Source organism: Natrix helvetica (assembly GCF_964273705.1).
Source record: "Natrix helvetica genome assembly, chromosome: 15".
Classification (NCBI taxonomy): domain Eukaryota; kingdom Metazoa; phylum Chordata; class Lepidosauria; order Squamata; family Natricidae; genus Natrix; species Natrix helvetica.
Genome location: NC_138565.1, coordinates 7,918,382 through 7,932,034, shown reverse-complemented (window position 1 = coordinate 7,932,034; position 13,653 = coordinate 7,918,382). Strand labels below are relative to the sequence as shown.

At 48.6% G+C, this 13,653-nt stretch overlaps 1 protein-coding gene across 9 annotated transcripts in view; it reads left to right on the top strand.

Moving 5' to 3' along the window:
- SPTAN1 (spectrin alpha, non-erythrocytic 1) overlaps window positions 1-13,653 on the top strand; it is a gene marked incomplete at its 5' end in the record, with an annotated part of 98,667 nt that overhangs the window by 67,971 nt on the left and 17,043 nt on the right. For all 9 annotated transcript variants that reach the window (XM_081967601.1, XM_081967600.1, XM_081967597.1 and 6 more), the window contains 9 exons: window positions 761-969; window positions 1,061-1,181; window positions 2,182-2,303; window positions 3,649-3,781; window positions 5,570-5,668; window positions 9,579-9,738; window positions 10,969-11,045; window positions 11,554-11,763; window positions 12,877-13,173. In XM_081967601.1, the coding sequence (XP_081823727.1) occupies window positions 761-969; window positions 1,061-1,181; window positions 2,182-2,303; window positions 3,649-3,781; window positions 5,570-5,668; window positions 9,579-9,738; window positions 10,969-11,045; window positions 11,554-11,763; window positions 12,877-13,173 (1,428 nt within the window). The remainder of the gene's footprint in view (window positions 1-760; window positions 970-1,060; window positions 1,182-2,181; window positions 2,304-3,648; window positions 3,782-5,569; window positions 5,669-9,578; window positions 9,739-10,968; window positions 11,046-11,553; window positions 11,764-12,876; window positions 13,174-13,653) is intronic.

Here is a 13,653-nt window from a genome sequence, read left to right as displayed (position 1 = left end):
TCCCAGCTTCTGCCAACCGAGCCGTTCAAAAGCACGTAGAAAAATAGGGACCACCTTTGGTGGGAAGGTAATAGCTGTCAGGGCTCCAAATAGCATCCAAAATTAAATCAGAGTCCGAGGCAAAGCATTGCTCAAAGTCCCAATTTATTAAGAGAGCCATGTTGGCACATCTGGAAAGTTTCCCAGTTTTCCCCACCCAGTTGAAAGTTCAAGATCTTGCCCCCCACACTCACAAGTCCATCCCATGGTCCATTTTCCCACTGTCATGCTGGCAGTTCCACCCCATCCAGTTCTGTTCAGGTGCAGAGACAAAGGATGACCATGGCTTTCTAGAAAGAATATTGTTATGGCTACATCTCATCTAACTCCGTACAATCCCCACTCCCGTTTTCCCACAATAGAAAAGGCCTAGTAGAATAATTGAAAGTGTGGCAGGCCAAAGATCCAAAAGGAAAGATGGCTGTAGGCCGGACAACTGCATTTCATGCACCTTTGGGGTTGAGTCCATGCTGGCCACATGACCACGGAGACGTCTTTGGATAGCGCTGGCTCTTTGGCTTTGAAACGGAGATGGCTGGGACTGTAAATCCTCCCTCGAAATACTTTGCTGGATGTGAATGAGCAGAATTTGCAGTCAATTAATAAAAGGGTTTTTTTTTTGTCGCAACCGGGAGTTTGCTCTTGAGTTTCTGTCATTCCTTCCTGGAGAGCTCTTCTTCATGTGTTGGGGGGGGATGCCCTTTTTTATGTCTACGTTCAGGACCGTCTGAAGGACCTCAACGGCCAAGCTGACAGCCTGATGACCAGCAGTGCTTTTGACACCTCCCAAGTCAAGGACAAGCGCGACACCATCAACGGGCGTTTCCAGCGCATCAAGAACATGGCAGCCGGCCGGCGGGCAAAACTGAACGAATCCCACCGTTTGCACCAGTTCTTCCGAGATATGGACGACGAGGAGTCCTGGATCAAGTACGGATTTTGGCCACTCGGTAGGGAATCTTGACTCTCCCTGGAAGGACCTTCGGTTGACCTCCTTCCTTTCCCCCTTTCGATACTCAAGGGAGAAGAAGCTGCTGGTTAGCTCAGAAGACTATGGCAGGGACCTCACTGGGGTGCAGAACCTGAGGAAGAAACACAAGCGCCTGGAAGCAGAATTGGCGGCGCACGAACCTGCAATCCAGGTAAGGAAGTTGGGGAGGGGGAACGTCCTTTGAAAGCAGGGGAAGGAGAGAGCGAGAATTCCACCTGGGAATGAAAATGTTATCTAAAGTCACTGTGTGGTGAGTTGGGCAGCTAGGTAAATTTGAAGAAGGAAAGAGGGAGGGGAAGGGAGGGAGGAAGATGAGAGGGGGGGGGAAGGGGAGGGAGGGAGGGAATAGGAGGAAGGGAAGGAGGGAGGAAGAGGAGGGAAAGATGGGAATGAGAAAGGGAGGGAGGTGGGAATGAGCAGAAGGGGAGGAAGGAAAGGAAGAAGATGAGAGGTAGAAGGACAGGAGGAGGATGGGATTGAGAGGAAGGAAAGGAGGGAGGAAAGAAGGAAGAGGGAGGGCGGTGGGAAGGAAGGAAGATGAGAGGGGAGGGAAGGAGGTAGAAAAGGGAGGAAGGAAAGAAGGAAGGAAAAGGTGGTAGGGAGGAGATGGGAAGGAAGGAAGAGAAGGGAGGAAGGTGGGATTGAAAGGAAGGAAAGGAGGGAGGGAGGAAAGGAGGAAGGGAGAGGAGGGAAGGAAGAGGAGGGAGTTGGGACTGAGAGGAAGGAAAGGAGGGAGGGAAGAAGGAAGGAAGAGGGGAGAGGAAGGAGATGGGAAGGAAGGAAAAGCCTAGAGCCTAGGCCTATTTTGGTAATCTGTTCCACTTTTTTAAACTGGAAATTTTAGAGATCCATGGGGGGGAAATTTTATCTTGGAGGACAGAAACGTTGGGCCAAAGTTTGTGCTAGATTCCCCAGCCTGAGGCTTTGGACCTCATTCCAATGAATCCTGGTTGATGATCTTTTATTTTTTGCTTTTAAATATCTTCAAAGTCCTCACAATCTTGAGCGCGGCAGCCAAAAGTGGTTTAGGTGCATCGAAGCGTGTTAAAACGAAGGAAAGCTAACCCCGGAAGCCGCCATTTCATCCGGGGGGAGCGGAATTGACTCTGTTTAGCGCTGCCCCAACAAGCGACATTGTGTTTCTTGGACAGGGCGTGCTGGACACAGGCAAGAAGTTGTCCGATGACAACACAATCGGAAAAGAGGAAATCCAGCAGCGATTGGCTCAGTTTGTGGAACACTGGCAAGAGCTGAAGCGGCTGGCAGCTGCACGGTAAGGACCCAGAGGTTGGCGGCCTTCTTGAACAAAGACCCGAATGGCACCGTGTCAGAATTTGTAAAGGCAAGACGTAGCAAAGGTGGCCTCGAGGTGGAGCTCTCGCCTCACCATCAGGAGGCTGTGAGTTCAATCCTACGTAGAGGCTGATATTTCTCTCTCTCGGGGGACAATGAGGATTTATCTGCTGGGGAAAAAAACTCTGCATTGGCGACAGGAAGGGCATCTGGCCAGTAAATCCTCAGCTCCATTCAGTTGCCTAGGTTCCACCCCACAAGGGATTATGGGGTCATTAAACAATAACAAAAAAGAAGCAGCAAAAGGAAGGACCAGTGAGCCAGTGGTGGGTTCCAGATCCCGTCGCAACCGGTATTCTGCGACGGGGCTGAGTGTCCACCTCGGGCACGCACATTGCGCACGCTTGTGCACCCACTGCCCTGCAACCTCCTGCTCGGCGGAGGTCATGCAGGCGCCGTACGCTGCGCAGGTGTGCGCAAATGGCCCGGTTGGCTTAAATACAGGTAAGGAACGCAGGCGGGTGGGCCCAGCAAAACACTGTTCCGGTATGATGGCCGCTGCTCCCAGCTGCCACCGGTACACCCGTACCGGGGCGTACCGGCTGGAACCCACCACCGCAGTGAGCCCCAGAGCCTTCGAAAACACCCAGGAAGGAAAAAGGGCCCGCCTTCCTTTTGATAGACAGGCTGAAGATGCATAATTAATTGTTCTGACCACCACCATTCCTGTGAATAAACCAGAACACAGGCTCAGCTGTTTGCCACTGTTTAATTACTGAGATAACGAATCCTTTGGCTGAGGGCCCAGACAACTCACGTTCAATAGAGTAGCTCTGCAGCAACCCAGATAATTCAAATGAAGCAACGCAGATAGTTCAAACGAACAGACACGGCTAGAATACACAGATAGATTTTCTTAACTACTAATTCGAACGGTTGTTTCCTGCCAATGTCCCCTCCCAACGCCTCACCTATAATCTCTCTTGGGAGGGGCCAATCCACAACCACCTGTGCTTAATCATCTGTGCCTACGGAGTTGCTGCTTCCGTTTCTCAGCCCTTCTCAATCTAGCATCAGGGACAAACTGCCTTTGATCCTCCCCACTGCTCCATGCCTCAGGCGCCTCCTGGTGGCCAACCAGCCTCTCTGGTCCTTGCTCTGAGTCTGAACCCTGTACAGGGTCCTCCACATCGTCCACAGCAGACTCATATGGTTCCTCACTATCCGAGTCCATCAGCAGCTCAACCGGATCCTGCTGGGCCACAACAATTAACATATACATAAATTAATGCATATTCATTTTCCTTGCCTCCTCTTCTTTCCAGCGGTCAGCGACTCGAGGAGTCTCTCGAATATCAACAGTTTGTGGCCAACGTGGAAGAAGAGGAGGCCTGGATTAATGAGAAGATGACTCTGGTGGCCAGCGAGGACTACGGAGATACCCTGGCAGCCATACAGGTGAGCAAAGAAAGGTTGGGTTTATCAGGTGCCCAGGTGAGCATCATGTAGCGCTGGGATTGTTGATTTGAGCAGGGTGCCTGTGTGTCTGTCTGCGTGGGTTCCAGCATAACTCTGGAACGCCTGGGCTGCTGAAATGAAAAGGAATGAATTATATCTATAGTGTCAAATCACAGTATTTTTGACAGTGATAGTGTGTATTTTGGATTCAAGTTTGTGTGTCTGTGTGTCTGTCTGTGTGTGTGTGTTCCAGCATTACTTTGACTTGACACTATAGATATTATAATTCATTCCTACAGGATTAGCGTAAATAAATTCCCTGGGCAATCAACTAGCAATAAAATAAATAAAACAAAACAAATTAAAACAAAATAAAGTACAATGATTAATAATTAAATAAAATGGTGAGTCTTCTGTAAAGTCAACCTGGACTTCCTTCAGTGCCATGAATGAATACAGGTAGTCCTCGACTTACAACGGCTCATTTAATGAACATTCAAAGCAACAACAGCACTGGAAAAATGACTTACAAACGGTTTTTCATGCTTACGACCGTTGCAGCCATCCCATGGCCACGTGATCAAAATCCAGACACTTGGCAAGTCACTCCTATTTATGACGGTCGAAGCGTCGTGGGTGAAGGGTGGTGTCACGTGATAACCCTTTGGCGACCTTCTGACAAGCCATGTCGATGGGAAAGCCGTATTCACTTGACAACCAACTTAACGGCAATGATTCACTTAACAATGGTGGCGAGAAAGGTCGTAAAATGGGGCAGAATTCGCATTAAAAATGTCTCACTTAACGGCATAAATTTTGGGCTGAATTGTGTATCCACGGTTAAATAATAGGAAAATGAAATGTATAGCTTAGAAACCTAGCTGTATAGATATAGGAATAATTAGCAACATATTTTAATAGTAAATGGTTATGTTAGTACTGTCAAAAAGGATTGTGACTTATACAAAATCATTTTTAAAGGTATTTGTATTTAATGTTGTAAATCCTCAATAAAGTTTTTTCTTTCTTCAAAAAAAAACCACCATATTATATGTACTGTTAAACTAGTAAAAGAAATCTGGATATTGTGACCTGGGAAAAAGACTTATAAATTTTACCAACAAACTTCTATTTAGGTTTTGTCATAAAGGTGTAATGTTTTATTTTATTTTTGGGGGTGTGATGAGAGGAGTTGGGATATTAATAGTACAGGACTTTTAGCTAATTATAATAACAACAAGGAAATGTAAACAGATATTGTTTAATTATAATATGCATGCTCTGGTATTGGTAAAAGCAACTTGGATATAATATTCTAAACAGCGGGGGGGGGAAGCTTAGAAACTTTATTAATTGATTTTTTACTCAGAATATGTCATAAAAGTGTAATGTTATTGGAGGATTTTTGAAATAGCTAACAAGTGCCATTTGGTGGTCATGTTTTTAAATATGAATAAAGTTCAGGCAGAAGCACTTTCAAATAATTGTAGTCCAATGAGAATTGTGACATATTGATGGTAAGATATATAAAGATTTTTTTAATTTAAAGCATATAATCTATGATGAACTACAAGTAATGACTATGGAAGAAATGCCCGAAAGTTATTTGTAACCAATCGACACGCTTTCTACAAGATGCATTGAAGGATGATTCTTTTTTTGTGTTTTTGTTCAATTAAAATTTAAAAAATTCTTTTAAAAAAAGAAAAGAACTGCCAGCTATTTGTGCTACCTCTGTGCCGTGCCCTGAGTCATCACCCCTTCCTTCCTTCCTTCCTATCGTCGTAGGGTCTGCTGAAGAAACACGAAGCGTTTGAGTCCGATTTCACGGTGCACAAGGACCGAGTGAACGATGTCTGTGCAAACGGCGAGGACCTAATCAAGAAGGTGAGAGGAACTCGACAGGACCTGGATGGACTCGCCATCCCTGGTCCAAGAGAAGGGCCGGGGCTCTTCAATTGGCTTCTGCTAAGATCAGAGAGGACCGTTGTAGCTGGAAGTCTACGGAGATTCTCCGTCTTCCACATCATTTGGTTGTCCCAAAGGTTCTGTTTTCAAGAGGCAGCTGGACTCTCTTGTCTTTCTTTCACAAGACATTTAGCTTCCCATCCAAGAAGCTTCTTCTTCTGAAACGTCTTATGAAAGAAAAGCAAGAAGTCCAGTCTTGAAAAAGCACCTCTGTGGTTGGAAGCTTCCCACTTAAAGGTGTTATCTCGTTGGGTGATGAAACATTTCCAAGAAAACAACCAAGCTCAGAGAACACTATGGACTCCATAGTCGTTGTCCTCCTTCTCCACTCTTCCTCTTCCCGTCCACAAACTCCATTCCCTTCCAGCACAGATGGTGTTAGCTACTTGGGTAATGCAACATCTGCAAGAAAATAACCAAGTTCAGAGAGCACTAAGGATCCCACAGTCTTCTCCTCCTCCTCTCCATGTTACTGTTGTGGCCCACCAGCAGAGCTGGCAGCAGATTCGGACAGTGAGGAGGTTGAGGAGGAAGATGGGCCAGTCCTGGCGTCTGGGGAAGGCTCGGATGAGGGCTCTGTGTCGGAGGCAGAGAGGGGGTCAAGGCCGTCTGACAGTTATCAGCTGCCTTCAGAGTCAGAGATCAGTGAGGCAGAAGAACAGCTGGAGCCTGTTCCCAGTGTGAGTTGCCAGATGAAGGGAACAGCTAAAGAACGGGTCGATTTGAGAGTAAGGCCACAGGTGGATAATGAATGGCCCCTCCCAGAGGGAATAAAAGAGGAGCAAAAGGGGAGTGGAGTTTGCAGGAGACAATTAATTCGCTTATTTGGTTTGTGACTCTCTGAGACTCCTTGCCAAGTTCTGCAGAGTTCGGCCTGTCAGCTCTCCAAGCCAGATAAGGTCTGTGACCGTAAATCCTCCCTGGAAAGACTTTGCTGGATGTGAATGAGCAGAATTCATAGTCAATTAATAAAAGGGGTTTTTGTCGGGACCAGGAGTTGGCTTCAGGCTCTTGGGAAGCTTCGGTCAGAACAGTTCAATAATAATAATAATAATTTTATTTGATTAGCCGCAACCCTCTCCCGAAGGACTCGGGGCGGCGTACAATCAAAACGGATAAAAATACACATAAGACAAACATATATACAAAAAGAACAGAGACATATACATATGTGCATGGAGGAGAGTTGACTTATAAGTGAAGGACAATTAAAAACACAATTAAAAAACACAATTAAAAACACAATTTAAAATCCCCTTAAATAAAATTACTAAATTAAAAAACCCATCAGGAGCGTTACGAAGTTATGGTTGAGCCAGGCCAGCTATTTGGAAAAGGTGGGTCTTGAGCTTAACACGGAAGGAGCGGAGGTCAGTAGTGGTCCTAATATCCGGGGGGAGGTCATTCCACAGGGCTGGGCCCGCCACAGAGAAGGCTCTGCTCCTAGGCGCCGCCCCATGGCACTGTCTGGTGGACGGCACCTGGAGAAGTCCCTCTCTGTGCGAGCGGATGGGTCGTAGGGATGTATGGGGCAGAATACGATCCCGCAGGTAACTAGGTCCTGAGCCATGGAGCGCTTTAAAGATCGTAATCAAGACCTTGAAACGCACTCGATAGACCACAGGAAGCCAGTGCAGCTCGCGCAGGAGAGGTGTCACATGGGAGTACTTAGTACTCCCCATAATCACCCGCGCGGCCGCATTCTGGACCAACTGCAGTCTCCGAATGCATTTCAAGGGAAGCCCCATGTAGAGAGCGTTACAGTAGTCCAGGCGAGACGTCACCAGCGCATGGGTGACTGTGCGTAGGGCGTCCCGGTCCAATAGGGGGCGCAATTGGCGCACCAGGCGAACCTGGTGGAACGCCCCCCTGGCCACGGCTGTCACATGTTCATCCATGGACAGCCTGGCATCCAGGAGGACGCCCAAATTGCACACCCGCTCCACGGGGGCGAGTTGAATGCCCCCAATGGCCAGAGATGGAATTATCTGGTTGAACCGGGGAGCCGGAACCCACAGCCACTCCGTCTTGGAAGGGTTGAGCCTGAGTCGGTTGTCATCCATCCAGACCCGTACGGCTTCCACACACCGGGACATCACTTCGACGGCCTCGTTGGGGTGGTTCGGGGTGGAAATGTACAGCTGAGTATCATCAGCGTACAGATGATATCCCACCCCGAAACCACGGATGATCTCACCCAGCGGCTTCATGTATGTGTTGAACAGGAGTGGCGAGAGGACCGACCACTGTGGCACCCCACAAGTAAGGGGGCTTAGGGTCGACCTCTGCTCCCCTGCCAACACACGTTGCGTCCGGCCGGAGAGGTAGGAGCCGAACCACCGCAAAACGGTGCCCCGGACCCCCAACCCCTCCAGTCGGTGCAACAGGATACCATGGTCGATGGTATCGAAAGCCGCCGAGAGGTCTAATAGCACCAGGATAGAGGAACAACCCCTATCTCTGGCCCTCCAGAGATCATCTACCAACGCGACCAAGGCCGTCTCTGTGTTGTGCCCAGGGCGAAAGCCGGACTGGCGCGGGTCTAGATAATCATTCTCCTCCAGATGTCGTGGAAACTGAGAAGCCACCACACTCTCTACAACCTTCGCCAAAAAGGGAATGTTGGAGACAGGACGATAATTGGCCAGCTCCGTAGGGTGCAGGGAAGGCTTCTTGAGCAAGGGTCTCACCACCGCCTCTTTCAAGGCGGCCGGGAGAGACCCCTCACCCAACGAAGCGTTCACTAGGCCCAGGAGCCAGTCGCGTGTAACCTCCCAGGATGCCAGTACAAGCCAGGAGGGACACGGGTCCAGCAAACATGTGGTAGGTCGCAGTCGTCCACGCAATCTGTCCAAATCCTCGATGACAACCAAGTCAAACTCCTCCCAAAAAGGTTTCTCAAGACTCGCCACTGGCGTCTCGACTGGGCCACTGAAGGGGACCCAATCCTTCCGGATTTGAGCGACTTTATCCTGCAGATATTTCCCAAACTCCTCTGCCCTACCCTGTAAAGGGGCCTCCCGCGGCCTCTGAAACAGAAGGGAGCGGGACACCCGAAACAGGGCGGCAGGGCGGTTCTCTGCGGATGCAATGAGAGCAGCACAATATTGACGTTTGGCCGTTCTCAATGCCACTAGGTACGTCCTTAAATGGGCTCGTACCTGTGCTCGGTCAAATTCGGATCGGGAGGATCTCCAACGACTCTCTAGGCATCTCTTGCGGCGCTTCATCACCCTTAGCTCCTCGGTGAACCAAGGAGCCAGGGTGGATCGTTGCCGCCGGAGAGGCCGCAAAGGCGCCACCCGGTTCAAGGCCCCGGTAGTCGCATTATTCCACGCGGCCACCAGGTCCTCTACCGGAGGGCGGGTCAGGGCTGCAGGAGGTGGCCCAAGCTCCGTCTGGAACCTGTCTGGTTCCATCAAGCGCCTGGGGCGGAACCATCTAGTGTTTTCCGGTTCCTAGTTGGGTAATAAAATGCCTCCAAGAAAACAACCAAGGTCAGAGAACACTAAGCATCCCATAGTCCTCCTCCTCCTCCTCCCAAACCCCATTCCCTTCTAGCACTGATGATGTTACCTAGTTGGGTCACGAAACATCTGCAAACTCAAGGGAGCAGCAAGAAATCAACGCATCCCACTTCCTGTCCCCTGGCCAAATCATGAAGACTTTTTCCTCGCCTCTCCGTTTCTACACCCTGCCAAATCTAGCATTTATTTATTTTTTTAAACTGGGTACCACTCATCTTTCTGGGTGAAGGATTTCCACCAGGTCTGGAGAGCTACCCATTGGCCACAAGTAACGGGCTGCTTTTCTCTTCCTTCTCTTCCAGAACAACCACCACGAGGATAACATCACCGCCAAGATGAAGAGCCTGAAGGGCAAAGTGTCCGATCTGGAGAGGGCAGCCTCTCAGAGGAAGGCCAAGTTGGATGAGAACTCCGCCTTCCTTCAGTTCAACTGGAAAGCCGATGTCGTTGAGTCCTGGATAGGTAACCACAGAAGGGAGGGAGGGCCATGCGCCAGGAACGGACGGGGAGACTTGGGTGAGGGTTGGGAATGCTTAGAAACCCCAATGGGGCTATATAGATGCTGGATGGATGGATGCATGGAAGCAAGATAGATAGATGATAGATAGATAGATAGATAGATAGATAGATAGATAGATAGATGATAGATAGATAGATAGATAGATAGATAGATAGATAGATAGATAGATAATTGATTGATTGATTGATTGATGATGGATGGATGGATGGATGGATGGATAGGTAGGTAGGTAGGTAGATGATAGATAGATAGATAGATAGATAGATAGATAGATAGATAGATGATAGATGATAGATAGATAGATAGATAGATAGATAGATAGATAGATAGATAGATAGATGATAGATAGATAGATGATTGATTGATTGATAGATGATGGATGGATGGATGGATGGATGGATGGATGGATAGGTAGGTAGGTAGGTAGATGATAGATAGATAGATAGATAGATAGATAGATAGATAGATAGATAGATGATAGATAGATGATAGATAGATTGATAGATTGATAGATTGATAGATATAATAGATATAATAGAAAGATAGATATAACAGATAGATATAATAGATAATAAATAATGGATGGATGGATGGATGGATGGGAGGGAGGTAGGCAGGCAGGCAGGCAGGCAGATACATATAATAGATAGATAGATATAACAGATAGATATAATAGATAATAGATAAATAATAGATGATGGATGGATGATAGGTAGGCAGGCAGGCAGGCAGAGAGAGAGAGAGAGAGATAATAGATATAATAGATAAATAATAGATGATGGATGGATGGATGGATGGTAGGTAGGCAGCTGGGCGGGCAGGCAGGGAGAGACAGACAGACAGACAGAGAGACAGACAGATAAAAGAAACCTATTGGCACCTGGCTTGAAAGCAGGAGGCAATGAGTTCTAGTTCCACATTAGCCATGAAAGCTGGCTTGGTGACTTTGGTCCCAATCGCCAGGCGATGGTGAGTTCTAGTCCCACCGTAGCCATAAAAGGGTGACTTTGGGCCAGTCCCCCGCTCTCAGCATAACCCACATCACCGGCTGGCTGTTGTGGAGAAACTAGATGGGGGAAGGTGTGCTGGAGGAGATGTTCACCCCCTTGTATTATTTGTGTAAAAAATAAAATAAAAGAGGGATACAAATAAACCAAGGACAAATCTCCTAGGTGAGAAAGAAAACAGCCTCAAGACCGATGACTACGGGCGAGACCTCTCCTCCGTCCAGACTCTTCTCACCAAACAGGTGCGTGGCCGCGAAGGGAAGGGGATATTTTTGCCGAAGGCCGTAAGAAGCAAGGTGTCAGGCCTGCAGCCTTCTTGTCTTTTGGATCTTTGGCCTGACGCACTTTCTATTATTCTACTATGCCTTTTCTATGGTGGGAAAATGGGAGGGGAGATTGGATGGGGTTAGATGCTATGCAGCCATAACAACGTTCTTTCTAGAAAGCCAAGGTCATCCTTTGTCTTTGCACCTCTGCACCTGACTGGAACTGGATGGGTGAAAGCTGCAAGCGTGGCAGTGGGAGATTGGACCATGGGATGGACTTGTGGGTGTGGGGGCAAGATCTTGAACTTTCAACTCAGGAAGCTTTCAGATTCCCAGATGTGCCAACATGGCTCTCTTAATCAATTGAAACTTTGGGCAATACTTTGCCTTGGACTCTGATTTACTTTTGGGTGCTATTTGGAACCCTGCAACAAGGTGTTTCTTTCCGTACCCCGAAGTCTTAATCTTCCAACTCGCCTTGCAGGAAACCTTTGACGCTGGGCTCCACGCCTTTGCCCAGGAAGGCATCGCCAACATCACCACCCTGAAGGACCAGTTGCTGGCCGCCAAGCATATCCAGTCGAAGGCCATCGAGGCTCGCCACGCCTCGCTCATGAAACGCTGGAACCACCTGCTGGCCAACTCAGCTGCCCGGAAGAAGAAACTCTTGGAGGCCCAAGAACATTTCAGAAAGGTGAGGAAAGGCGCCGGGTACCTCCCGAATCAGCCATTCGGCTTTGCCCGAGAAGTCTTAAGAGATCCCCTTTAGCCAGGGAAGAGTGGGCAAAAGACTCGGGGCAGGCAGATTTAAGGGCTTCAAGATTAATCCATCAGAATAGCACTGGAGGGGACCCTGGAGGTCTTCTAGTCCAACCCTCTCCTCAAGCAGGAGACCCTACACCAGGGGTGTCCAAACTTGGGAACTTTAAGACTTGTGGACTTCAACTCCCAGAATTCCATGCTGGCTGGGGAATTCTGGGAGTTGAAGTCCACAAGTCTTAAAGTTCCCAAGTTTGGACACCCCTGCCCTAGACCATTCCAGTCAAAGGGGTTGTCCAATTTCTTCTTCAAAACCTTCAAAACTTCTGGAGGCTGCTCCACTGGTGAATTGTCCTCCCTGCTAGAAAGTTTCTCTTTAATTCCAGGCTGTTTCTCTCCTTGGTTAGTTTCCCTCCATTGTTCCTCGCCCTGCCTTCTGGCGCTTTGGAGAATAGGTTGACCCCCCTCCTCCTCTTCTTTGGGGCAGCCCCTCAAGTACTGGAAGACTGCTATCATGTCCCTCCTAGTCCTTCTTTTTCTCTAGACTGGCAAGACCCAAATCCTGCAACTGTCCTTCATGTGTTTTTTTGTCTCCAGAGCTTTTAGTGCTTCAAAGCCTCAAGATAATTCTAAACTTCCATTTCCTGTTTTCTGGCCACACGCTCACAACTACATCCTTTTAATTGTGTAAAAATACGGAAATTTATAACATGAATTATTTTGAGAGAGAGGGAGAGGGAGAGCCTGGGGACATCGGTCAGCCCTCGGATGTTGACCCTAGGTCTAGAGGTGGCTGATGAGGAAGAGGAGGAACAGCTGGGCTCAGTGCCTGACATGCGGATGTGCAGAAGGCAGAGGAGAGGAGAACGGTGGAAATCTATGGGCCGGTCCTTGGGACGGAAGAGTCATTGCTGCTAGCAAAGCCTCACCCTAGCTCTGGGGATAAACGGCAGGGTCGGAGATGAATAGTGGTTGCGTTTGGGGAGCTGGGTCAAAACCGCTCCCTTCTGATCCTTGGTAGATGTTTGAGGGTTGTCCTCTTCTCTAGGTGGAAGACCTCTTCCTGACCTTCGCTAAGAAAGCCTCGGCCTTTAACAGCTGGTTTGAGAACGCGGAAGAGGACCTGACCGACCCCGTGCGCTGCAACTCGCTGGAAGAGATCAAGGCGCTGCGAGAAGCTCACGACGCCTTCCGGTCCTCGCTCAGCTCGGCCCAGGCTGACTTCAACCAGCTGGCCGAGCTGGACCGCCAGATCAAGAGCTTCCGCGTGGCCTCCAACCCTTACACCTGGTTCACGATGGAAGCGCTGGAGGAGACCTGGAGGAACCTGCAGAAAATCATCAAGGTCATTCTTTCTTCCTTCCTTCCTTCCTTCCTTCCTTCCTTCCTTCCTTCCTTCCTTCCTTCCTTCCTTCCTTCCTTCCACTCTTCTTTCCTCTCTTTCCTTCCTCTCTTTCTTTCCTTCTTCTCTTTCCTTCCTCTCCTTCCTTCCTACATACCTATTTTTCTCCTACCTTCCTTCTTTCCTCTCCTTCCTTCCTCTCCTTCCTTCTTTCCTTCTTTCCTCTCCTTCCTTCCTCTCTGTCCTTCCCCTCCTTCTTTCCTTCATCTCTCCTTCCTTCCTCTCTGTCCTTCCCCTCTTTCCTTCCTTCATCTCTCCTTCCTTCCTTCCTTCCTTCCTTCCTACATACCTATTTTATCCTTCCTTTCTCCTTCCTTCCTACCTACCATCCTTTCTCCTTCCTTTCTTCCTTCCTTCCTTCCTACCTACCTACCTACTTACTTTACTTTCTCCTGCCTTCCTTCCTCTCCTTCCTCCCTACCT